Here is a 26,611-nt window from a genome sequence, read left to right on the forward strand (position 1 = left end):
CTGGGAAGGAGGGGGTTTGCTCTCTAGCGTTAGAGTAAGTGTTCTGGGAGTTAGTTCTGGGCTGCCCTCCATGCTATGAGGATGCAGCTGTGAGCATCTCCTGGAAAGGAGTAGGCTGAGGCCTTGCCCTGTTAGGGGGTAAGGCCTGGGTACCGCTGCATCCGGCGGCGCACGCGGTCGCTTGCGCGTCACTCACGAGACATGTGTTCCTCTTGAGCTGGCCCCAGTCCCTCCACGTTGCAAGGCTCGCTGCACACTGTGACGCGTCAGCCAGCAGGGGATACACGAGGATCGTGATCCCAAGTGGTGACGCATCACGTGGTGATGCAGGGAGCCAATGTGGAGGGGCGGAGGGGAGCTGTCTCGAGCTATGGGGGTTTGTTCGAAATCTGCACAGTCCTCTGTGCAGCATGGCAACATTCCCCCCCCCCCTGCCTCCCCTCCCTCCGGTGCCCGTTTCAGACTGTGCATGCTGGGGAGGTTGCAGCCAGCTCCGGCTGCTGAGCTCGTCTTCTTCCCGGGGAGGAGAGGCAGAGGCAGCAGCAGCAGCATATTTGGTGGTGCAAGGGGAGGGAAGGGGGGGAAAGGCAGAGAAGCAACACGGCAGAGGGGTCTCCATGTGTGTGCCTGTGTGTAATGGCCCCGGCCCCCACGTCATGACACCCGCCCACCCGACCCGTTTTGGTCGCGCACTCCCGCTCCAAAAAAAGTTTCCTGCAGACCGCAGATCGCGGTACAGTGAGTTTCACGCGCCGCCGGCAAGCAAGACAGCCGTGCGGATGCGTGCAACGGGGCCTTAGCCTTAGGCTTGCTGATGAGGGGTATTCAAGACCTCGAGCCTGGGTGCTGCCTTCAGGGACTATCAAACAGCAATACAAAAGAGATTATAAGTGGCACACCACTGTTTAAAGAAATAATTTTTCAAGGTGTTTATATTTGGTGCTCACCTTCCGTTGATCCTGGCGTCCCAAAGCTGGATCCAAAGTAATAGCAAGATAGGAGAAAGGAAGAGGCACACAAATTGTGGTGGAATCAAATGATTTCAAATGTATTAATGCATCAGAGCTAACAATGGTAACGTTTCAGGACAAGGTGTTTGGTCTGAGGAGGGGACTGCTTGTCCTGAAACGTTACCATTGTTAGCTCTGATGCAATAATACATTTGAAATCATTTGATTCCACCACAATTTGTGTGCCTCTTCCTTTCTCCTATCTTGCCTTCAGGGACTGTAACCTGTATTGCCATAATTCAATAAACTCCAGTTATACCCTCTCTGGTGTGATGCTTTGAACAACCTAAGAAGAGTTGCCCCTGAGGTCCATCCTGGCTGCGCCAGGATACTCTTGGGCTGGAGGTGCTGCCACTGACCGACGAACCATCCCTGATAGCCTGTCCTGATGTCCCGCTATACCACCACAGAGATCTCAGGCCTTCTGTTCCACCCCACAGGTATGCACCAGCACTAGAATACATTGGTAGCCACACAAATCTCACTTAGGGTGGGGGAAAAGGTGCTGCATAAAAAAAATATATAGATATATATATTTTTTTATACGCACACACACACAAAAACCAAGAAACGTTATCGGCGCATAACTCTTAATAATATGTGATAAAAGTAAATATATAAATGTGTACTTCTTTCTTTCTACAATACACTGTATATATATTTTATGTCTTAAATATATTATCGCCCGCCCTGCCCCTTTCCCTCCTGGTGAGTTGTCAGCAGCCAACCTCCTCCGTTCCCCTCTTTCCCCTGACCTCATAGCAAGCTCAGTCATCCCCTCCCCTTTTTCACCTACACTTTTGGTTAGCTAAACTGTTTCCTTCCCCTCTCAGGCCTTTGTCTCTCTGCATGAGTTAGAAGTGGAAATTAGGGGGGAAATCCGAGCTCCCATCTATAAAGAAAACACTATTACAGCAAAAATACAGTCATTGAAATTGATGCATAGACTTATTCAATAATTCCTAGCTATGATTTTGAAACCAAACAGTTTAGATACAGTCGTTTTATTGTATTTCTTATTGTTTATACTTCCTTCAGTTTTGAAATGTGCTAACCACTTCACTGTTATGAGCATACACATGTTAACACAAACCGTTTATTATTTCAGGAAGGTCTATCTAAACGTGACTTCAGTGGGGAATGTTGCCAAAAGGATGAAAATATAAACTCAACAATGTATCCGTGCAACAATTCAATGGTAACTATCGTGTTATACGCAACCAAACAGACATATAGGTTCCACTCAAGTCTCCACCAAGTTAAAAAAAAGTTCTATATGACCACAGATAATGGCCGTGATCCAACTTTTATACATGAATAGAAAAATAAAATAAAAAATAAGCAAATAAACAGGGCACACTAGAACTTCACAAATATATTATCATTTTAGTGATAAAAGCTAATATGCTAATACAGTAGTTGGAAGCCTCACACTATCTCACATAGATGCTACAATGACATACATGATAACCTGGGGGTGGGTGGGGAAGGGATGTTACCCCTGCGCAGCTGATACCAATATTGGTACGGTGCTATTCCCAGGATAGTACAATGCTAACAAAGAGAAAAAGAACCTGGTATACAGAAAGGACTCGAGTACCTATATGTATTGATTATAATATTAAAAATAATTTTTATTACTAATCTTTATTAAAATAACAGGGTATAAATAGAAACATGATAAGTGCTGAATAATATAGGTCATAAGTATAGATATACAAAACAAAGAATGATGTTTCGCCTGGGTAGTAATCAAGGGTTAATATCAGTCACAATGGAATGGCATCCTCTTGACTGTAACTAACTTAGTTTCTATATAGAGATGTGTTGTGCTTTGTTTGCACCACTAAAAATAGATGATCATATGAATGGCAAATTCACGATCATGATCTTACCCGTATATTGCTGCTTGAGCAGCTAGGGTGGTTTTACTCAATGTAAAGAGAGCAATTAAAGTTAACTACTGACCTTAACACCTGTACTACAATATAATTAAAAAAGGTTGGTGGTGTGACCACAGTTAGTGTTCACTGTGGTCAACTTATAATATTACCAATTGTTTAAAAGGGTGGAATTAGTGAAATCTGAGATCCCTATTACACTCGTACTCAGTCAGAATATGCTGGCTGTAACAGGGGTTTGTCCCTGTTCAAAAAGGTGTCTCTAATCCAGCAGTGTGGTGGTTAACTGCTGGTAGTCAATTAACCAACACCACCTGGCTGATTAGAGGTTGGTTAGAAAATCCTGCCTTTGAGACAGGAAGGGAGACTCCTGAGCACACATGTGAGCTGAACAAGGAGACAGACAGAGGAGAGGTTCCTGAGTCTCACAGATGACAGATAAGACTTTTCTTATAAGGCCTTGGACATAGTAAGCGCTTAGGTGCTGCCGCTCGCTCTCGCTTGCTGCCACTCGCTCTACCAGGAGCTTTTTGCTGTCCTTGCAGAGGAGACAGCAAGCGCTTGGGAGGCGGGTATCACTGTGTGTGTGTGTCACTTTGAAGTGATCTGTGTGTTTGTGTGTCACTGGGGAACGTGTGTGTGTGTGTGTGTGTGTGTGTGTGTGTGTGTGTGTGTGTGTGTGTGTGTGTGTGTGTGTGTGTGTGTGTGTGTGTGTGTGTGTGTGTGTGTGTGTGTGTGTGTGTGTATATTATATAATATTTAAAAAATTTAAAAAAAGACATGTGAGAGTAAATTATTTATTAACATTGTGCAACTTTGATAAATATATTCGCGCACACACATCACACACCACACATACACATACACACTGGTACACATACACACACATGCACACACACATGCACACACATACACACATACACGCACACATACACACTGGTACACACACACACACACATACACACACTCACACATGGACACACACACATACATGCACACACACACACACACATGCACACACACATACATACACACACACATACATACATACACACACACACACACACACACACATGCATGCACATGCACATGCACACACACACACACACACACATACATGCACACACACACATACATGCACACACACACAGACACACGGGGCAGAAGGGGGCACATCACCCGCTCCCCCCCGGCAGCGCAAGCCCCCTCCATCTCCCGCAGGCTGACAGCCACAGGGATCGGGCAGATGGAGGCACATCACCCGCTCCCCCCCGGCAGCGCAAGCCCCCTCCATCTCCCGCAGGCTGACAGCCACAGGGATCGGGCAGATGGAGGCACATCACCCGCTCCCCCCCGGCAACGCAAGCCCCCTCCATCTCCCGCAGGCTGACAGCCACAGGGATCGGGCAGATGGAGGCACATCACCCGCTCACCCCCGGCAGCGCAAGCCCCCTCCATCTCCCGCAGGCTGACAGCCACAGGGATCGGGCAGATGGAGGCACATCACCCGCTCCCCCCCGGCAGCGCAAGCCCCCTCCATCTCCCGCAGGCTGACAGCCACAGGGATCGGGCAGATGGAGGCACATCACCCGCTCCCCCCCGGCAGCGCAAGCCCCCTCCATCTCCCGCAGGCTGACAGCCACAGGGATCGGGCAGATGGAGGCACATCACCCGCTCACCCCCGGCAGCGCAAGCCCCCTCCATCTCCCGCAGGCTGACAGCCACAGGGATCGGGCAGATGGAGGCACATCACCCGCTCCCCCCCGGCAGCGCAAGCCCCCTCCATCTCCCGCAGGCTGACAGCCACAGGGATCGGGCAGATGGAGGCACATCACCCGCTCCCCCCCGGCAGCGCAAGCCCCCTCCATCTCCCGCAGGCTGACAGCCACAGGGATCGGGCAGATGGAGGCACATCACCCGCTCACCCCCGGCAGCGCAAGCCCCCTCCATCTCCCGCAGGCTGACAGCCACAGGGATCGGGCAGATGGAGGCACATCACCCGCTCACCCCCGGCAGCGCAAGCCCCCTCCATCTCCCGCAGGCTGACAGCCACAGGAATCGGGCAGAAGGTACACTCACTCCGCTGGCGCCAGACCCCGTTCACATTTCCCTGCTCTCCTTCCATTGGTTGCTGAGGCGTCACGTGAGCGGACTCAGCGCGTGAATTTAAAATTTCACTGTCGGCTCTGTTCAAGCGCGCCTCAGCAAGCAACGGAAAGCATGCGCGAGCCCCTACTAAAGCCGCTTTAATTGCGACTGTAGGGGCTCAGTGGCAAGCAGCAGCAAGCGAGAGCAAGCGAGAGCAAGCAAGCAGTAACCATGCCCTGGGCCTAAGACTGTTATCTATGTCTTTGTATATATATATAAATGGCCCTATGATTTGGGCCGGTGAATCGTAACCACGCAGTTAAAGAGAGCTGGACTACAAGTGTACAGTATATATACTCCAAAGTGGAGCGGATTTTGTTTGCTGATTTACATGTTTGCTGTGTTTAAAGTGACAGGCGCAATAAAGCCTTATTTTAATTTCACCTTAAAACAGTCTCCAGTGCTTACCTCTGAACATGTCTCTTACACTGGCCCATTGAATGTCTGATCAGGACGTAAAAGTATGAACCGCTATATAGTAAATGTTAGCTAGAATAGCTAGATGTTAGACTTGATAAGCATGGCTAGTAGTGTAGATCATTACTGCTGTCTGAGAGTTTGCGTCCCAGAACTACCTCCTAATGTAATTCTTGGTCTATTCCCACATGTCCTTCCTTAATAGAGTTAGGATATAGTTGTTAACATATTCAGCAAATAGATAAATTGCCAGCAGCTGAATATATTTTCAATCCTTGGTATAATAACTTTCTTATCGTATAGACATATATCAGCAGTGTTAACTGGCTACAAAGTTTGTAGCTACAATGTTGGAAGAGAATATTTGTCTCAAGCTGTTTGAACTGCCAGCTGTTGCTTGCTACAGTGTGTGCAGCCATAGCATTGAGAGAGAGGAGAGGAGGTTTGCTGTCAGCTGTGAGGCTGTCAGATCTAACGCACAAATAATGCCCTCAGATCTTACAGATTGATCACAGATAGTTTATTTATTTATAAAATATTTTACCAGGAAGTAATACATTGAGAGTTACCTCCCATTTTCAAGTAACCAAAGAAGTAAAGTCTACCCTTAAATATATATATATAATTCTGCATCTCTTAATGAGACTAGAGTCTAAACGATCCTTGGTATAATCACCTTCTAGTAGTAGCTGGTTGCAAGGTATTGACTTATATCAGCAGAGTGTTAACTGGCTACAAAGTTTGTAGCTCAAACTTATAGCGATTCATACTTTTATGTCCTGATCAGACATTCAATGGGCCAGCATATTCTGACTGAGTACGACGAGTGTAATAGGGATCTGAGACTCCACTAATTCCACTCTTTTAAACAATTGGTAATATTATACGTTGACCACAGTGAACACTAACTGTGGTCACACCCCTAACTCTTTTAATTATATTGTAGTACTGTACATGTATTAAGGTCAGGAGTTAACTTTAATTACTCTCTTTACATTGAGTAAAACCACCCTAGCTGCTCAAGCAGCAATATATGGGTAAGATCATGACCGTGAACTTGCCATATGATCATGTAATTTGAGTGGTGCAAACAAAGCACAACACATCTCTATATAGAAACAAATTTCAGTTCCAGTCAAGAGGATACCAGTCCATTGTGACTGATATTCACCCTTGATTACTACCCAGGCGAAACATCACTCTTTGTTTTGTACAGTATCTATACTACTGACCTATACTATTCAGCCCTTTATCATGTTTCTATTTACAGTATACCCTGTTATTTTAATAAAGATTAGTAATAAAAAATTATTTTTAATACTATAATCAATACATATAGGTACTCGAGTCCTTTCTGTATACCAGGTTCTTTTTCTCTCTGTTCTTACAATGACATACAGTATTAGTAAAATGGATGCCCCAACAAGTGTAATTGGCAATGTTACCACATGAGTCATGTATATATATATATATATATGTATATGGACACACACACACACACACACAGATACAACAATGATATACAAAACTCCGTATGAAAAGCTATTATTGTATCTGTATATGACATCAGGAGGTTGCACTTAGGGATGTAGCAATGTGACAGAGAAAGTGTTACTACATAAATGTAAATAAAATGTATTATTTATTTAATCAATTAAAAGTTAACTACAAAATGTGTTTACCACATTGAAAAAAAGTCAATTCATAACAATCAAGGATGTATTGCACAGTCCCAGCTTTAGCCTAACAAATGACACACTACCAAGTACAAAACGGTGTAAAATGAGATCTACTGTAGGTACTGATGAAATAATGTGCAACCATGACAACAGTTCATAGTAAATAGTCTCGTCCTGAAACGTTTTAAATTGATGTATGTATGATGTTACAAAGCACTTTGTGAAACTAATAGGTAAGGAAAAGATGAATCCTATTGTGACTTCATAGTAAATTCCAAAGGCAATCTCTTGAAGCACAGAATGTAATGGAAGTATCTCATCCACTGCACTTGTCTCGAAGCATGGTCATGTAAATGGATAAAGCCAAGTGTGTCACAGCAGTTTCACCAGACCATGTGGTTTTTACCTGTGACTGTGTAATATGTCTGGAGCCGAGTCTCAGCCAAGGATTGTACTATCTTATTTGCTTGTATTGAATTGATTTTTATTTATATGGTATATTAATTTTTTTTTAGGTTGCTTTTAATTGATTAAATAATATATTTAATTTACACTAATGTAATAGTGAAAGTGTGACTCAACATATGTGTAATATCAGCCACTTAATATCTTTATTTTCCTTTTTGCATTTGGATATTTTTGGATATTTATTTATGCAGAGGATATGGCTAGCATGCCGATATATTCTATAGAGTAGTTGGTATATTTTAATTAGAAACAAGTTCTCTTTTTTTATGCTTATATGTGAATATAAAACACAAAACCCCAACAAGCTCTTTTTGGGAACCCCTGAGCCCCCACAAAATATATATATGTATATAAGTATCACAAATGAGTGCTATTGAGTGTGGCATATGTATACAACAGACAACAGAGAAGCCCAATGCTACATCCAACATGACAAAAATACACAGTAAAATACTTATATACTGTATTCTCTTCAAAAAGAGTCATTTAGTTTAACCCTTTGGCCAAAACTTTGTAAGCTTGGGAGCCCCGACAAGGCAGACCCTGTTCGCAAGTCCTAACACTACCGAATAAAATACTAATATACCTCTATTAGGATTAAAATTCTCATTTACCTCTATTACCACTTTTGAATATTTTTGGATATTTATTTATGCAAAGGATATGGCTAGCATGCCGATATATTCTATAGAGTAGTTGGTATATTGTAATTAGAAACAGGTTCTCTTTTTTATGCTTATATGTGAATATAGTTATTTACTGAAATACACTCTCTATTACATTATTGTTACATCAATAAGTGCAGCCACTCAATGTCATTTTAGGATTTATAGATTACTGTATTGCAATAAATAATTTAGAGCAGTTTCATTTCCTCAATTGTATGTGATCTCACAAATATACTGTATACTGGAAGAAGTATTGCACATATTTTCTTGTTGCTAACACACCCTGTCAGCTCGCTTCTTACAGTAAATAATTTATTATGGCCATCTGTTTCCTGAGAAAAAAAGGGGATCTCTGGAATAAATGTCTCACTGGAGATGTATTAATACTTTTGTCCCCTTTTCGTGGTATATGCACATTATGTACTGTGCCAGATATATTTATTTTGTAATGATGTGTATACCAACATGAAAGGTGCTGTGTAATAATTCACATTTGCCTTTTTAATGTGCTAGCAGGTTGATTGTTATACTATATATATTTTTTAATACAACATATACTGTACCAGATTTGATTTTAAGGTATAGTGGGCAAGAACATGCATGTCAGTGTAAGGAACATGTTTATATTTTTGGATGAAGCTTTAAGGGTTTTGGTACAGAATCTATATTTGCGGAAGTGTCCAATCGGACCATTTTGAGCTGAAATTACCAATGTAAATCAATAGGGAATTTTGATCAAAAACAGCCCTATTGGCTGCTTTGGCACATACTGCATACAATCAGCCTATTTGTATCAAATCGTAAAAAAAAAAAAATATATATATATATATAATCAAAAAATAAATAGACGATACCGTTCTGTTGTGCGTCTATTTATTTTTTGATTATTGAAGCTCGGCTAACACGGTACTGATACCTCTACACGGGGTATATATATATATATATATATGAGGCAAAAAGTGACACTGTGTGCTCATTTGCATGTCATTTCCCAGAATCCCTTGCTGCAGTGGAAGTGCTGTATGCTTGGTGATAATGGGGAAAGGCGGGGTTGCAGACCTGCCTAAGACATGCAGATGAGCATACAGCTATATTTGCATATTTGCTTTCCTGTGGAGGGTTTTTGTCACTTTTTTTACTCACCATAACTTAACTAAGTATTATGGTTTAGCCTATCCCATAGCCTTTCTTGCATTCCCAGTAAAATCAACCCCACACTGATGAGACCCATCAAGGTCGAAACAGCTGTCTGTGGGTGGTTTTCTGGGTATGCACCTTAACCCTGGCTGTGCTCAAAGCTGTGACCATGCAGCAAGCTTAAGCCTATAGGGAACCATGTTAAAAATGGTTATTGAGGCAAAAAGTGACACTGTGTGCTCATTTGCATGTCATTTCCCAGAATCCCTTGCTGCAGTGGAAGTGCTGTATGCTGGGTGATAATGGGGAAAGGCGGGGTTGCAGACCTGCCTAAGACATGCAGATGAGCATACAGCTATATTTGCATATATATATATATATATTTATATATATATATATATATATATATATATATATAAATATATATATATATATATATATATATATATATATATATTAAACACAAAATAGATGCCGCAATCAAATCACCCTTGGATGACTAAATAATCAAAGATAACCAAAGGTCAGGGTAGAAAATGACCCTCTGGTGGTGCTACCGACCCATGGGGAATATGTTACACAAAGAAAAAGAAAAAGAAGGGTCAAAAAGGTGCACTCAAACAATATATAATGGAAAAAATGGACTTTATTAGCAAAGAGTATAAAAAACACACAAGACAGACCCACACAAATCATATAATAAATTGCTGTGTGACACAATGATGGAAAATTATACACCAAAGAGGCACATGAAATCTGGTAGGAACCAAAACAAAAAAGTACAGATATACCATAACAGAACCAGGGGAAAGAAAATTCCCCCAGTAGTGTAACTAAGATTGGCCGATCTATAGCAAAAAAATATATAAATGGAATTGGTAAAACAAACCAGAACACAGAAAAAATAAATTGACCTCTTAGAAATGGTGAGAAATGGTATAACACACAGCTGAAGGTGAATAAAAATGTGACCCTATAATGTGCTGGAAACGGACTGTGAAAAGCTGATGCCAAAGCTATGCTGCACACATGAGATAAGCAGCAAGAGAAGGGAGTCCAAATAGTGCACTGGTAGCACTCATCACAAGTCCCCAGAGGTAAAAGCTCAATAATAATGAGCAGAGGTTATGCTAGAGCAGCCCAGGGACAGGGAGCACTACAGATGGGTAGTGAACAGGGCAATGAGGAAGTCCCGCAATACAGACATGTGTGCAGCATAGTCATTATATATTGTTTGAGTGCACCTTTTTGACCCTTCTTTTTCTTTTTCTTTGTGTAACATATATATATATATATACATGTAGAGGTATCAGTACCGTGTTAGCCGAGCTTCAATAATCAAAAAATAAATAGATGATACCGTTCTGTGGCTAACGAAATGCTTTTATTTGTGCGAGCTTTCGAGATACACTGATCTCTTCTTCCGGCGATGTTACAATATACAATATATATTGTATATACACTTCTTACACTTCATACATAAATTAATTATGTTTTTCTAACCACAGAACTTGATAAGTCCCAGTAAACCGTGTGCACTCCCCAACTCATCCTATTGTACCACATAACTGCTCCCCAAAGCACTCATTGCGCCTTATTCATTAAGCTGCGATACTGACCATCACAGCACTATTGCAGGAAAACTGGTATTCAAGTCAATGGTAGTGTACCCGTGATTACGCTGTGATCAGCAGTATTGCGGCTTAATGAACAAGTCCCACTGAATCAATGTGCAACAATAAAGACAAATACCTTCCATATAATACATTGACCTCTATTTAATATGCAGTAAAGCCGTCTTCTCCTTACAGTGCCGCAGGACCTCTGACATTTCCAAAAGTAGTACTGTATTAACATCAAATATTTGCTATTTTAGGAAAATGTGACTCACCATAATTTTAATGATGGGTGCTGTCATTTTGCTGGACATATTCATACATGCAGCGATAGCATGGTAAGTACACATCTTATACATTTTGATAACCGTGTTGTTTTAATGATATATTGGGAGAGGGAGCGGCTCAGTGAGTAAAAACACTGACTGGCAGTGAGTGTTTGAAGCAGGGTCAATTCGTAGAGTCGGCTCCTTGTGACCTTGGGCAAATCACTTTATCTCCATGTGCCTCAGGCACCAAAAAAACATAGATTGTATTCTCTATGGGCAGGGACATGTGCCTGCAAAATGTCTCTGTAAAGCGCTGCGTAAAAAACTAGCAGCTCTAAACAAGAACATGCTGCTATTATTTATTATTATATATTTGTTTTTAATGAGGAAAGTTTGCATTTCTGTATAAATACGTAAAGACTATTATTCCATAAGTATACATTTTTGCACAGCTGTTGCATTTATTGTTTGGCAGAGGACACTAAATCTGCACTAGAACCCACAACATTGTAGGTGGTGAAAATATGTACTCATAGGAAGTGTCAGCATACTGTGTGTTCAAGATCTCCCATAGATAGATATTTGCAGTGGTCGACAAATCACCAAAAAATCTACTCGCCGAACAAAAAAATCTACTCGCCACCTAGTACCACACGTGTGCTGCTTGGGCCAACAGGAGCTCGCCACGATGTTAAATCCACTCGCCCGGGGCGTGCAAATGTATAGGTTTGTCGAACACATGATATTTGTATCAACTATGTAATGGTTAATTTATCAATATTGACCTCCAACTTTAAAAAGATTCGTCAGAGCAAATATCCCAATGTACTCATTAAAATGAGGAGAAAAATGTTGAACATTTCAGTGAAAATATCCAATTGTATTATTTTTTTTCTCTTTCATATACAGTACTGATGTGAAAGTTCTTTCCCTCCCGTGCTTTATTTTGCTCCACTTCCTATGCATCAGCCGGCTTTTATAAATGGCAATTGTGATGAAAGTCTGATACATGGAACTTCCATATTTTAGAGAAAACTAACTATGCAAGTAGCAATGTGCAATGTGGTCAAGCATTATTTCACTCATAACTTACAGGAAAATACCAGGGATGTAAATTGGCCAACTAGTGATTCATTCTTCATTAACTGTTTCTAAGACCTGTTTTTGTTCTTCCTTCCTATTTTTATATCTACAGGAATTGCATTATATTTTTTTCATGGGATGTTTACTTCACCAACAAACAAAAGCGGCAAAGATCAACAAAGAATTTAGATGCGTATTAACACAAGTTACGCAATACACAGAAGTTGCGCTAGGGTGCACACATGAAAAGGTGAGTTAGATACTGCATTTATGACTGTAACGTTTAAAATGGAACCTGTTGCAGAGTACATGCAACCACACACGCGGGGTCTCTTGATTAGGCTTATTTATTGAGCCTTAAAACATACAGCACACAAAACAAAATAGCTTCTCTTCAGCAGACAAAAACAAAATAGCTTCTCTTCAGCATAGAAAACAAGGTAGCTTCTCTTCAACATGCAGGACACAGACAGTTCATCACACATGTACTTTGAAAACAGACCTTATAGCAGTAATCTCTTCAGTATTTCAGTTCTGTCTCCTGACCAGCTAGCCTGCATGTGTGTACAGCCTGGGGGTTTTAAAACACCTTGATTATGCAGCTGGGGTCAGACTAATTAAGCAGTCCTTCTCAACTGAAACTTAACCTTATCACTGCTGCACTGCAAGCCTAAACATAGGTTTGCCAGGTATATGGCTGGTGACGTTCATTCACCCTGTCACAGTCCTTCCCTGTTAGTGTGTGACTGGGGCCTCGCACGGCTGAAGCCCGATCATCCACCCATTCTCTAGAAAAGAAGTCAGCCTTTGCATTTTCTTTTCCAGGCCTGTGCTGAATCTCAAATGAGAAGGGTTGGAGGGCCATATACCACCTGGTCAATCTTGCATTGGAGTCCTTCATACTATTTATCCACTTTAATGGAGCATGGTCCGTCACCAGAGTAAAATGGACTCCTGCCAGGTAATGCCTCAAAGCCTCGATTGCCCACTTTACTGCGAGGCACTCCTTCTCAGTCACTGAGTAGTTTTTTTCCCTCGGGAACAATTTCCTACTCAGAAAAAGGATCGGATGTTCCACTCCCTCAAAATGTTGTTACAACACTGCCCCTAGCCCTATCTCTGATGCACCGGTTTGCACTACATAAGGCATGTTGGAGTCTGGGCTTCTAAGGACGGGACCCTCTGACAGACACCTTTTTATGTCCTTAAAGGCTCTCTGACACTCCCTTGAACATACCACTTGTGTAGGGGAACATTTTTTTGTGAGGTCCGTTAATGGGGCTGCAACTTTTGAGTAGTTGGGGATGAACCGCCAATAGTACCCTGCTAAACCCAGCAGAGAGCGTACCTGCGTTTTTGTTTGGGGGGTTGGAACTTCTTTCAAGGCAACTACCTTGTCGGCTAGTGGCCTTACTTTTCCACCTCCCACTGCATACCCTAAGTATGTGGTTTCCGCCTTACCTAAGGCACATTTCTTAGGGTTGGCTGTGAGCCCGGCCTCTCTTAGAGATTTGAGGACCGCTTTCAGCCTATTTAGATGGGCCCGCCAGTGTTTACTATAAATGACAATGTCATCTAGGTAGGCTGCGGCATAAGCCCTATGGGGTCTCAGCACTTTAACCATGAGTCTCTGAAATGTGGCTGGGGCTCCATGAAGTGCAAATGGCATTGTCACAAACTGGTATAAACCCATGGGAGTGGCAAAGGCTGTTTTGCACTTGGACTTTTCCGCTAAAGGTATTTGCCAGTATCCTTTTGTTAAAGCTGGCGTGGATATATTTTCCGCGTTACCAAGGGCGTCAATTAACTCGTCCACCCTTGGCATTGGATATGCGTCAAACTTGGATACCGCATTGACCTTTCGGAGGTCCACACAAAATTTTACCTTCCCATCGGGTTTAGGGACCATAACTAGTGGACTACACCACTCACTGCATGATTCCTCAATCACTCCTAAGTGTAACATTTTTTGTACCTCCTTCACTACCAGGGCCCTACGACTTTCAGGCAACCTATAAGGACGGGAACGTACTTTTACCCCAGGTGCTGTCTCGATCACATGTGAAATTAAATTAGTTTGCCCAGGCAAATCAGAAAAAACATCATGGAATTGTGTAATTATTTCTAACAAGTCCCCTTTTTGTTCAGAGGACAACTGTCTACCCATTGGGATTTTATCATCACCCACGATGTTCTCCCGTGGGGGGCTGAGGACCCAAGTCCGTTTCCTCCTCCATCGGGTGGATGAATAGAGACCGCTGCATCTTCCAGGGTTTCAGCAAGTTCACATGGTAAATTTGTTTACCCTTCCTGGACCCTGGTTGAGTGATCTCGTAATCCACATCACCCGTGCGGCGGAGTACTTCGAATGGGCCCTGCCATTTGGCTAGGAGTTTGCACTCACAACTGGGTAACAACAACATCACTTGATCTCCTGGGTGAAACACTCCCATACGAGCATTTTGATTGTAATGTCTCTCCTTACTGTCCTGGGCTGATCTAAGATTCTCCCTAGCAAAATGCCCGACCACATCTAGGCGCTTCCTAAGGTCCAATACATATTGCAGGGTATTCTTAGAAGGGGACCGCTGTTCCTCCCAGGACTCCTTTAGGAGGTCTAGGATACCCCGGGGTTGGTGACCATACAGCCATTCAAATGGAGAGAATCCCGTGGAGGCCTGGGGAACTTCCCGCACTGCAAACAGCAGAAAAGGGAGAAGTTCATCCCAGGCTCTCTTCTCTGAATCTACAAATTTTCTCAGCATCCCTTTTAGAGTTCGGTTAAATCTTTCCACCAATCCGTCAGTCTGTGGATGGTAGACCGAACAGACTTGACCTCTAGTAATTTTAAGACATCCTGCATCAGTTTAGCCATAAAATTTGTACCTTGGTCTGTCAACACAACCTGGAGAAGTCCAACCTGTGAGAACAGCGCCAACAACTTGTTGACTACTTGCTTCGCCGTTGCTGTTCTCAGGGGGAACGCCTCAGGATATCTTGTTGCATAGTCAACTATTACAAGAATAAACCTGTGACCTTTCGCAGAAGGTTCTAGAGGTCCTACCAAGTCTACCCCAATCCTCTCAAAGGGAACTGACACCAAGGGTAGAGGAACCAAAGGGGCTGATTTTTGTCCCTTCGGACTAGTTAGCTGGCACTCCGGACATGCTGCACATAACTTAGCAATATCACTATGCATCCCTGGCCAATAGAATCGGGACGAAATACGGTCCAATGTTTTATCCCTGCCCAGGTGACCACCCCAAGGGACAGTATGGGCTAGAGTGAACACAGATTTAACAAACGCCTTGGGAACCAATATCTGTCTGGTGACCTCCCCTGTTTGTGTCTGCTTATTCACCCTATACAGGATATCATTTGATAATTCAAAATGGGGGAATACTATCACCCACTGTGCATTCAATATCTGCTCATCAATTTTGACCACCTTATCATACTGTCTAGCAAGGACTGGGTCTTCCCTTTGCCTCTGGTGAAAATCAGGGAGGTATAGGTCTGGTAAATCTCCAGGGCCCATATCCCCCTCCCTCTGGCCTCCCCCAGCCATCACTTGTGACTTCTGGCTACTAGAATGGTCACCTTGAGACCCAGATTTCTGCAACCAGTCCTGTTTGTCAGAGCGTCTTTGCTTACAAGTCTTTGGAACCCGGTGTCTACTGGGAAAAAGGTCTGCCGAGATGGGGAACAGTTTGCCAGGGTTCTCCTGAGCTATAGAATAAGGCTCCTCATGAGAGACTGTAGCCATTAGGTCCGAAAAGAAAGGCCAGTCCTGGCCGAGCACAACGGGGGCAGGGAGTAAAGGAGCGACTCCTACTTCGAGGTAGGCCTCCTGACCATTTACCTGTAGCCGGATTTTGGCCGTCGGATACCATTTTACATTGCCGTGTATACATTCTATACTCCATGGGGAGTCAAAAGAACACACGTTAGGCGGTAACAGTTCCTGGAAGACCAGAGTTTTCCCAGAGCCCGAATCTACAAGGGCCTGGATGTTTTTTCCCCCAACCTGGGCTGGAAGTAGCCAGGGCTTGTAATTTTCTCCAGTGAAGGCAGAGGCGATGGTCCTGCTGAAGGAACAATCCATCTGTTGACAGTCCACATGCCGTGGCCTTTTCTCCGCAGGTGGAACGTAGAGAGGGTTTCCTCGCAGGAGGGTGCCGCAGATAGCATTCCGCTGGACCGGATACTGAAGACCAGGCATCTTGTGGGTCCTGTGGGCGACGTCCTCGGAAGTTCCTCTCCTTTGGCGACAAGCCGACATCAGGAAGGGGATGAGGGTCTCAGCGGTGCCCGGCGTTTTGACTTCTTCCTTGTTGGAAGGACTGCTCCTTTCGAGGCACTTGGCGGTTGCGTATGGAGGGGCTGTTGTTTCCCCTTTGGTCCGATCTCCCTCTTTGGCCATCCGCAAGTGCCGGTAAAGCTGGATCCGTCGGGTCCAAGACACTTGTCTGGTCCTCGGCCCCAAGGAAGTTCTCAATGAGTCGGACCTCCAAAGCTAGGGTATCTGCAGCATGGCGTTTTACCCAAGAGCGTGAGGAAGGGGTTATTACTTGTAGGAATTGTTCCAACACAACTTGTTCAAGAACAGTTTCCTTAGTGTGTTGCTCAGTTTGTATCCAGTGGTTACCAGGAGTAGAGAGGTCAGAATGGCCGTTATGCATAGCTGAGTTCCAGGGGTCAGAGAAGGTGGGAGTCCAAATACAAGCTGAGGTCAGGGATCAGAGAAGGCACCGGCCTGGATACAAGATGAGGTCACAGGTAACAGAAAACAAGACAGAATGCACAGCAGCAGGATGCTTGAGGCAAGCACTAGAAACATAAACAGTAGTTTATGCGCCACCAATTTGCATAAAGGCTGACTGAGCATACAGTATAAAGAACAGAGAGCCAATGGGAAGGCTGCAGGCAATGAGTCATCACACATAGACTGTGTACTGATAGGCAGGGGCGGAGTGTATATATACAGTGTCCTGAGAGAAGCAATTTGAATTAGAATCTCAGATTCCCAAAGCTTGCTTAAATCAGGACTCATAGCGTGACTTTACATACTGTAAAACAGGAATGGACGTAATGTTCCCTGTGTTTATAAAGTATGTGCAAAGTTAATTATATGCATAAACAAAGGCCAAACTACATTTATTTGTATAGGCTTAATGTCATGGTGTTGTAACGTTAACGTTATGCCAGTGTTAGTGTTACTTCTTGAAGTTGCTTCTATCTAAACCCGAAAGAGGGCTTTTACTGAAGTGGAGAGAAAAAGGAGAGGTAAATTATGCCAGGAAGTAACACTATTTTATTTAAATTATGCCTAATTGTAGCGTTTCACCTGTTCACACACTGCAAAAGTCCTATTTCAGTGCCATGATAGGAATAACGGCACGTTTAGGTACAGTATCACTTAAATAATGTAACTTGCTTCTCAGCATCACCACAAACGTCCGCCTGGGTCCAGTGTTCTTCATGAATGTTACAAGGCGCACGTTCAAGGTGATGCTGAGAAGCAATGATGCAGTGGATTCCAGATTACAGCACTTTGAACCCCTGGCACGGAGTATTATCTTATTTTTTTCCCAGGATGAGCCAGAGGACTTATTTTGAGGAAAGTACCACTGATAGGTGGGGATGGGCTTGAAGAACGGCCACATTGCCCTTAGCACCCCTTTACTTGGGCAATTTTTCTATAGCTGTCCTGGCATTTGTGTTTTGTATGCACTTTACCATCATTTGTCTTATGGTTGGTGTTTCTTATTTGAATGTTTTATGTTTTAGTGCTCACTGTTTCCCTGCTTCTTCCCAGTATTTGGGCGCTGAGACCCGAGTGGGGTCTATGGGACACTGCTCTTAAGTATCACCCTGTTCACTGCATTTTTGTGGTGTTTTTACACTGTTGATAACTAGAGAATTGTTCTTCTCCATACTTGTGTGTGCAAGTTATTAACATAGAGTGCGATGGATACACTTTCATTATATTACTCTGTGAGAATTAGGGGAGATTATCTTACCCCTGTGCACCATCTCTATTGATAATAGAGTTGTTGCTTAGTACTGCTGCCTGGCTTTCTATGTTTCTGCAACCATGTGATCAGTCACGATCCTGGAAGCCCAGGGGCGCTTGGGAGGGTGCTGCCGAACTTCTGGCATTGTAAAGGTTAAGGGGCTTTAAGATGTGCTATGGGTTATGGAATAATAATGTGGAAGAGGACACTATACTACACTACACTGTGTGCAAAAGAATGTCTTCTTAATAACCTTATATTCATCCTTGTATTATACAGATAATTGAATGCAAACAAAACAATAAACGAAGAACCAAGAAAAAATGCTCCAGGGAAATATGTGAAATAAAGGAAACAATTACCAAGTTAAGGGTTTGCTGGAACACATTTGCAAAAAACCTGAGATAAAATGCTGATCCATGTAACGAGGACATAATAATCGGTGGAATATACATTACTGGTTCTGCATTTTGGATGGACATCTCCAGGTTTAGAAACTCTTGTCATGTATAGAATGACACTCTTGAACTTATTTATGAATCCAGTGAGGCCAAGAAGCCTGGAATAAAAAATTGGATTGAAAGAGGCGGTGAGCGCTGACTAGCACCGGTGGAGTCAAATCACAGTCTCGGAGGAAGCAGTATAATAACTATACATTACCACAGATGATCACTTGTTGCTGAATAGTGGCAATATTTTTCTAAGTTTTGCACAGCAGTTACTTATGTGTGATAACAATTTATGACAGACAACATTTTGAGAAAAGGGTGGTGTAACAATGGTGGTTTTTTTAGAAAATATTTTTTTTTAATATATATATATATATTCAACCTTAATAACATATTTTTCAAAGCATTTATGTTTCATTTTCAAGGTTGAATATCTACTAACTTTTTACCCGTTACCATTTGCCTGATATGTACATTTATGACCCTGATTGAATGGGCTGTGAAGATGTAACCCCAGTGCTGGAGAAGACGTTAGTCCATTAATTGCAATAGAGCTGAACTCTTGTCCATAGATTCCTTGTACAGTATGTTCAATGCCTATGTATGTGTGCAGGTGTGAACATAAAGAGTTATGGCCACTTTAACTTTTAAAGTTAGTAAGAAAAGCTAGATGTGGATAAAATGGAGCAGGGTTGTAGGACCTATAAATTATTGTTTTCCAAAGTTAGGGTACATTTTGGTTTGTTGTTTGTCACAATTATTGAAAAGTTGAAATAGTGTGTGAAAAAAGTGCTAATGCTTAAATATAATTAGTGAAAAACTACTAAAAATAATTACAAAAAAACTTAAATAAAGAACAAGGCAGTCTGAAATAAATGACCAATACAGATCACTAACAGAACCACAACAAACAGAATATAACGGCGCCTAGATAGAACATATATCATTACCCAATGACAGTCCAGCCCTCACAGTCCAAGTAATATCCAGAAATAGCTTGCTTGGTGTCTCAGAACATGTGGGAATAAAAAAGACAAATCATAGTGCAACACTGGAATGCAGACTGATAAAACAAACAAACAAACAAACAAACAAACAAACACTAACAACACAAAACACATAGAAACAGAATAGCTACTGTTAAACTGGTAACATTTAATGAAAAACTGCATCATTCAGTTTTTCATTAAATGTTACCAGTTTAACTGTAGCTATTCTCTTGGTCACTTTGTGTGTTTTTGCGTTTATATTTTCCCTCTGCACCGCCTTTATCCTTTTGAGTGAGGTGAGCAATGTTTTTCTTTGTGTTTGATTACACTTGACCAACTCAATTTTGTCTTCCGCATTATTTATTTAAAATGGGTTTGAATTTATATGTGGCAGTCTAGCTATGCTGCCATTATAAATTGGTTGGTTTTGGAATATCAGATGGTATATTAGATGGTTGTTACAAGGAGGCCAATTTTCTCTTTCAACTCAGAGGCACAAAATCTACATTACAGCTTCTAAATCTAGGACTGTTTATATTAACACAGACAAGAAAGAGCTGAGAATAGATCTAAATTGCAACTCCCCAAAGACCAGTAAAATATCAGTTAAAGGCTGTGCTACATACTGCACTGGTTGGTGCTATAAAAATAAACATAGATACGGTAAGGAAGATCAGGAGTTTGTATGGTGCTGGGCAGAGTGGGCTGACTTGATGGTTTTGAAGTATAATTCTCCCAGTTTGAAATTTTCTGAAGTTATAAGGAATTGTGGGTAATGTTTAAGCTTTGTCCAGAGAGAGGTACTGTAACAGTACTGTACTGGTGCACGGGAAAGCCAAAGTTAAGTCTCTTCTACAATTGTTCAAATATCTTCAAAGTTGGTTCCCAAAATTTTTTGCAGTCTTCTAAATGTTGCAAAATTCACACAATTCTGGCAGTGCAAACATTTTAAAGAATGTTGCCATTTGTGCCAATTTCAAAAGAATGTAGCTTCATGTTGAGTAAGTTGCAGTAAATATATAATAAGGTCCACATGTCCTTTCTTGCACAATGACTTAATGTTTGGCAAAAAGGGTTTTCAAGGCATGACGTTTTTTTGCGAAAACAATGGAAAATTTCGCCTGATTTGCAAACATAACTGGAAAATGTTGCATGTCGTCATCTTTCTCCCAGCAGTTCATAAGCAGCTAAACCATGGATGGGCACAATGTGCATATTAAAGTGTGAATAATTGGGCAGGGAGAAAAACACATTAGGATATGATTGCAAATGAGAGGTTGTTGTCTTAGGAAAAAAAGTTCCGAAATACATAGTTGTGGAGCTGTTGAGGGAGCTACATTATAAGCAAAAATATTACAAAAAAAAGATGCACATCGCATTGATTTTTTTTTTTTCTGGTCAAATACAGTGGAGAGAAAAAGGTTTTGAACCCCTTAGGATTTTCACATATTTCAAACCTAAAATGTTATTAGATCTTAATTTAAGTTCTAATAATAGATAAATATAACCTGATCAAACAAATTACACAAAAACATGATACTTTTTCAACATTTATTTATCCACAAAAGATGCAACATTCAAAATCCATGTGTGAAAAAATATGTAAACCTTTAGATTCAATACCTGGTGGCACCCCCTTGAGCAGCAGGTCATGCCACAACATTTTGATGGGGTTTAGATCCGGACTTTGACTAGGCCATTCTAAAACACTGAATTTCTTCTTCTGCAGTCATTCTTTTGTAGATCTGCTTGTATATTTAGGATCATTGTCTTGCTGCATGACCCACGTTCGCTTCAGCTCACGGACGGATGGCCTGAAATTCTCCTCTAGAATCTTCTGATAGAATTCAAAATTCATGGTTGTGTCCATGGCATGATGTCCATCTCCTGAGGCAGCAAGGCCCTCATTCTCTCCTGTCTTGACTACTTTAACCTCCTGCTGTCCGGCCTTCCTGTCTCTCACCTGTCTCCCCTACAATCTATCCTAAACGCTGCTGCCAGAATCACTCTACTCTTTCCTAAATCTGTCTCAGCGTCTCCCCTGCTGAAATCGCTCTCCTGGCTTCCTATCAAATCCCGTATCACACATGCAATTCTCCTCCTCACTTTTAAAGCTTTATACTCTTCTGCCTCTCCTTACATCTCATCCCTAATTTCTCGCTATGTACCATCCCGATCCTTGCGTTCTGCTCAAGGATGTCTACTCTCTACCCCTTTGTATCTAAAGCTCTCTCACACCTTAAACCTTTCTCACTGACTGCCCCACACCTCTGGAATGCCCTTCCCCTCAATACCCAACTAGCACCCACTCTATCCACCTTTAAGACCCACCTTAAGACACACTTGCTTAATGAAGCATGAGTAGCACCGTAGATATTACTAGACACATGATGCATAAAGCTTGGCCCCCTGTAGAAGCACTTACCAAAATGCCCTCCTACTGTTTCTGTAAGTTCCTTCTACATACCAATTAGATTGTAAGCTCCTCGGAGCAGGGACTCCTCTTCCTAAATGTTACGTTTGTCTGAAGCGCTTATTCCCATGACCTGTTATTTATATTATATTATTTGTTATTTATATGATTGCCACATGTATTACTACTGTGAAGCGCTATGTACATTAATGGCGCTATACAAATAAAGACATACAATACAAAGCAGCCCCAAACCATCCCACCCAGACCACCATGCTTGGCGGTTAGTATGAGATTCTTCTGTTCAAACACAGTGCTTAGGTTTCACCAAACATAACATTTCTCATTGATGCCAACATTTCTACCTTTGACTCGTCTGTCCAGAGAACTTGTGGATCATCTATGTGCTCTTTCCAAACTTCAGATGGGCAGTAATGTTCTTTTTAGAGACCAGTGGTTTCCTTCTGGCTATCCTTTCATGAACACCATTTTGTTCAGTCTTTTTCTGATATATGTGTCATGAATACACACATTAGTCAAGGCGAGAGTGGCCTGCACATCCTTTGATGTTACTCTGGATGATTTGCAGGTTTGTTCTTGGAGAGATTTTGGTAGGTCAACCACTCCTGGGTAGAGTGACTGTGGTCTTGAACTTTCTCCATTTGTAGACTGGATCTGTCTGACAGTAGATTGGTGGAGCCCCAAATCCTTAGAAATAGTTTTGTAACCCTTTCTAGACCGATGAGCATTAATAACTGTTTTTTTAAGGTCCTCAGAGATTTCTTTTGCTCGTGGCATGAAGTGTTTCCACACAACTGTATGGTGAATACTGAACTCACGAAGTTTTTGTATTTTATATAGGGTGTGTGTGTGGCAAACTGCTCCCTTTATGTAATGTGGCCGCTTGCCTAGGCACTTTGTGACATAGTCTTCTAGGGTTTGGTTTGTATAAAAGGGGGACAAACACGTGTATACACACACAAGGAGCACTCAGCCCTCAACCTTCAGTAATTTATTCTTCCATTAGTGACACTACATATTTTTAAATACCATCACTTTAAGTCAAAACAAACTCATAAAAATAACATCTACTCCTGTCAGGAGTCTAACTCACATGCATATCCCTATCTGCAATATTGGCTGACTAAGCCAGTTACCATCTTAAAATAACACACAGAGATAAAATTGAGTCCTTAACTGTGAGATGGGGACAGCGTCCCATTAGATCCTCAGATGCTGCAACATGTGTGGGGGGGGGGGGCGTCTACCCCGAACTGGATACTGGGGAGCAGCAGTTTTCCTCCCAGCCTCCAGGCTCTAGGAGAGAGACTGAAAAAGCAACCATCTCTGCTCTAAATACTACTAATTCTAGTAATTAGGAGAGCAGGTGACGGAAACAAGCACCAACAAGCACCATTAATCTCTGACCTGGAGTTTCTATTCCACAGTCTCAGCAAATGTGAAACTGTGGAATGGATCATTTTTTCCCTTTTTTTAAACTTTCAGACATAAAATCGGACAGACAGCTGCCTAATATTCTGAAACACCTGATTCTAATTATTCCCTTTAATTTAGCTGATAAAACAAGGGTTTCACTTACTTTTGCACATATCCTGACTCTTAATTACTCATTGTCTAATTCATAGATAATTTTGTTTCAAAAGACATGGAATTGGTTAATATAAACCCTAGTGGATATTCAAGAAACGACTGGTTTTGATTCAAGAAGGTTTCTCATGGTAAAAACTATGGAATGTTCGTAATTATCATTGGGGTTCACAAACTTTTTCTCGCCTCTGTAAATGTGGTCCCTTTTCTGTAATCAATCCATCACAGATTTCACTGCATAATAGAACTTTATTAAGGATACAGTATCTTTTTATACCATAGGAAATAATCTGGTGCTCTGATTTTGGTCTTAACAGAACCATAATTAGACATTTCCCAACCTTACTAAAATAAATACTTTTATAAATATTCTAGCACAAATCCACGAATCTCTGTTATCACTTAACGTGACATTAATATAAGGCCACATTAAGACTAACATTGTGAATGGAAACTACAATGACATAACTTTAAGGCATATTGTCTCCCAAAAAGTGCATTGTTTTCATTAGAACGGCTGTTGGTGATAATGAGACGCAAATTATATGCAAATTATGTGTTATCATAACATTGCATATCCACTAAAGTCCATTAAGGTTAACGCAGGGATCAAATGTTAAGTCAAACCTGAACTTGGCATCACTCATATCCAGACCCTGAAATAGGGCTCTTACAGGGTCTAGATGGGAGTAACACCACAGTTGGGTATGATTGAACTGGTATACTATAGCATTATTTCCCTCGCCTCTATTTCTCAACTTGAGCTAAAGACCTGTTTCCGGATCTGCATCGGAGTAGCACTAAGATGTACTTCAAATCACGTAATTGGAAGACAATGCAACATTATGGTACAATAACGTGACATTAAGCGGATGCTAATGATATGTAGTTCAGCCATTGTTTTGTATATAATTAGCTTGGCGGATACTATGTTACCTCAGAGAACATAATGTCTGGTCTTGTTTTAGGTAACTTCATGTTATGAGCCACGATTTGTGGATCTAGGCCTATATTAGAAGCACTTTAATATAGAGTAGTTTTGCTATCAAAGCATTTAACTTTATATGAGAATAGCAAAGGCAAAGAAAACATCCAATGATGAAAAATAGCAGTGCACTGCAGGAATGGCCCGAGGCACAAAAAGGTTAAAACCACTATTTATTAATAACAGAACAAACGGGCAAAATAATCTCTAACGCGTTTCGTGCTGGTGCACTTTGTCTTTGCCCGTTTGTTTTGTCCGTATGCCAGTGGATGTTTTCTTTGCTTTTGCTGATCTCTTTGAAGCAGGACGCACGCTCCGGAGTGTTACACCACCAAGCTGTGAGTACCCCATTTACTTCATCAATCTTATCTGCAAAACTGACCACACTGTCGAACAGGCGGTCACCAGTCTGTTTATTGAGAGGGGATTTTACAGCCTGTCTACAACTGTCAGGTTTGCTCATTCTCTCATATGACTTTAACCCATCAGGGGTACTCACTTTATCAATTATATCCGCTGTTGGTGTATGTGATAATAGTGTTCTGATTCATCTATCAAGAAGTGCTGAATTATCAATAGCATGGATTTTGCCTCTACATTGCCTCTGCAGCACTGCCCTTTCAGGATACTCCTGTTTCACCTGTTTATATGAGAATATAATTAATGTTTTTGTCTAAGGCAATTTATCAAAGTCCAATATTAAACTAATTGTGACGGTGAAGAGGTAGCCAGGCTCACTAATAAAGGTTAAGCCTGTTTGGTTACCTCTCCTCCATGTTTTGGGGTTCAGAAGTTTCAGCTCTTGGCCCCTTCTGTTGTAAAAGCATTACCAGTAATTATGCAACTCATCACTAGGGGTCCCTGCTTCAGCACAGCCCAGACAGGTAACTGGGGCATAGGGATGTGAGATGTCCCTGAAACAGTCAAGGGGTCCCTAGGTTAATGGGGATACCCAGTAAAAGCCCAGGTCACCCAGAACCAGAATATAGCGGTTCTGGGGGGTACTCCAATCATCTGTAAGGTTGTGAGGGGACTTTTAAAAGTCCAGTCCTAAGTTTATTGTATAGAGTGTGGGGAATATGGCTAGCTATTCTATTATGGCTAGCTATTCTATTTCCCATAACCCACAGACTTTTAGGATAATTTTTAAAGTGTACTTCATATCGTGTTCTCCAGTGTGTTTTCCAAGTGTTCTCTCAAAGTTCTAAAGATTATCAAAGTTTTCTACAGATGCTAGTATTCTAAATTTCAAGTGACCAAAAGCACGCCGCAATGGAAGCCTAAACCAGCTGCTGAAGGGGGTGCCTTCAGAGTTTAAGCATGAGCGGAGGTGCTACCAGTGTAATAAGATATAACATCTCAGACCTGACTGTCCGGACAAGCCAAAGTCCTGTAATCCACAGCAGGGGCAACACTCCCCAGCTGCGAGGCCAGTCGCCGCCGTGCAACAAGCACAAACAGAGGAGCAGAGTGCAGCTGTCCAGCAAGCCAAGCCAAAGACTCAGATGGAGAAATCTACACCTGCAGCTGATGGAACAGCAGCAGAGACGGGGGACATCTGATTGCACCAGTCGTGCTGCAATTTAATGATGTCTGGTGCAGGCATCTGCGCCATGTGACCATCAGGGATCGCCAAGCAGTCGGCTTGCTCGATTCCAGTGTCACTGTTACTCTGGTGGGTCCTGATATGGCGAGACCAGAGGCTCTGCTCCCAGGTTCAGGGATGCAGGTCACCATGCCAGATGGTGGACCAC

The 26,611-nt window shown here is 42.0% G+C and overlaps 1 protein-coding gene across 2 annotated transcripts in view; it reads left to right on the plus strand.

Annotated features, from left to right (window-relative positions):
• IL7 (interleukin 7) overlaps positions 1–25,922 on the plus strand; it is a 90,542-nt gene extending 64,620 nt beyond the window's left edge. For both annotated transcript variants that reach the window (XM_075583059.1, XM_075583060.1), the window contains exons 3-6: positions 2,119–2,208; positions 11,305–11,382; positions 12,509–12,646; positions 18,693–25,922. In XM_075583059.1, the coding sequence (XP_075439174.1) occupies positions 2,119–2,208; positions 11,305–11,382; positions 12,509–12,646; positions 18,693–18,821 (435 nt within the window). In that variant the 3' untranslated portion in view covers positions 18,822–25,922. The remainder of the gene's footprint in view (positions 1–2,118; positions 2,209–11,304; positions 11,383–12,508; positions 12,647–18,692) is intronic.
• Positions 25,923–26,611: the final 689 nt, after the last annotated feature.

This window comes from Ascaphus truei, chromosome 2 (genome assembly GCF_040206685.1).
Source record: "Ascaphus truei isolate aAscTru1 chromosome 2, aAscTru1.hap1, whole genome shotgun sequence".
NCBI classification, from domain to species: Eukaryota; Metazoa; Chordata; class Amphibia; order Anura; family Ascaphidae; genus Ascaphus; species Ascaphus truei.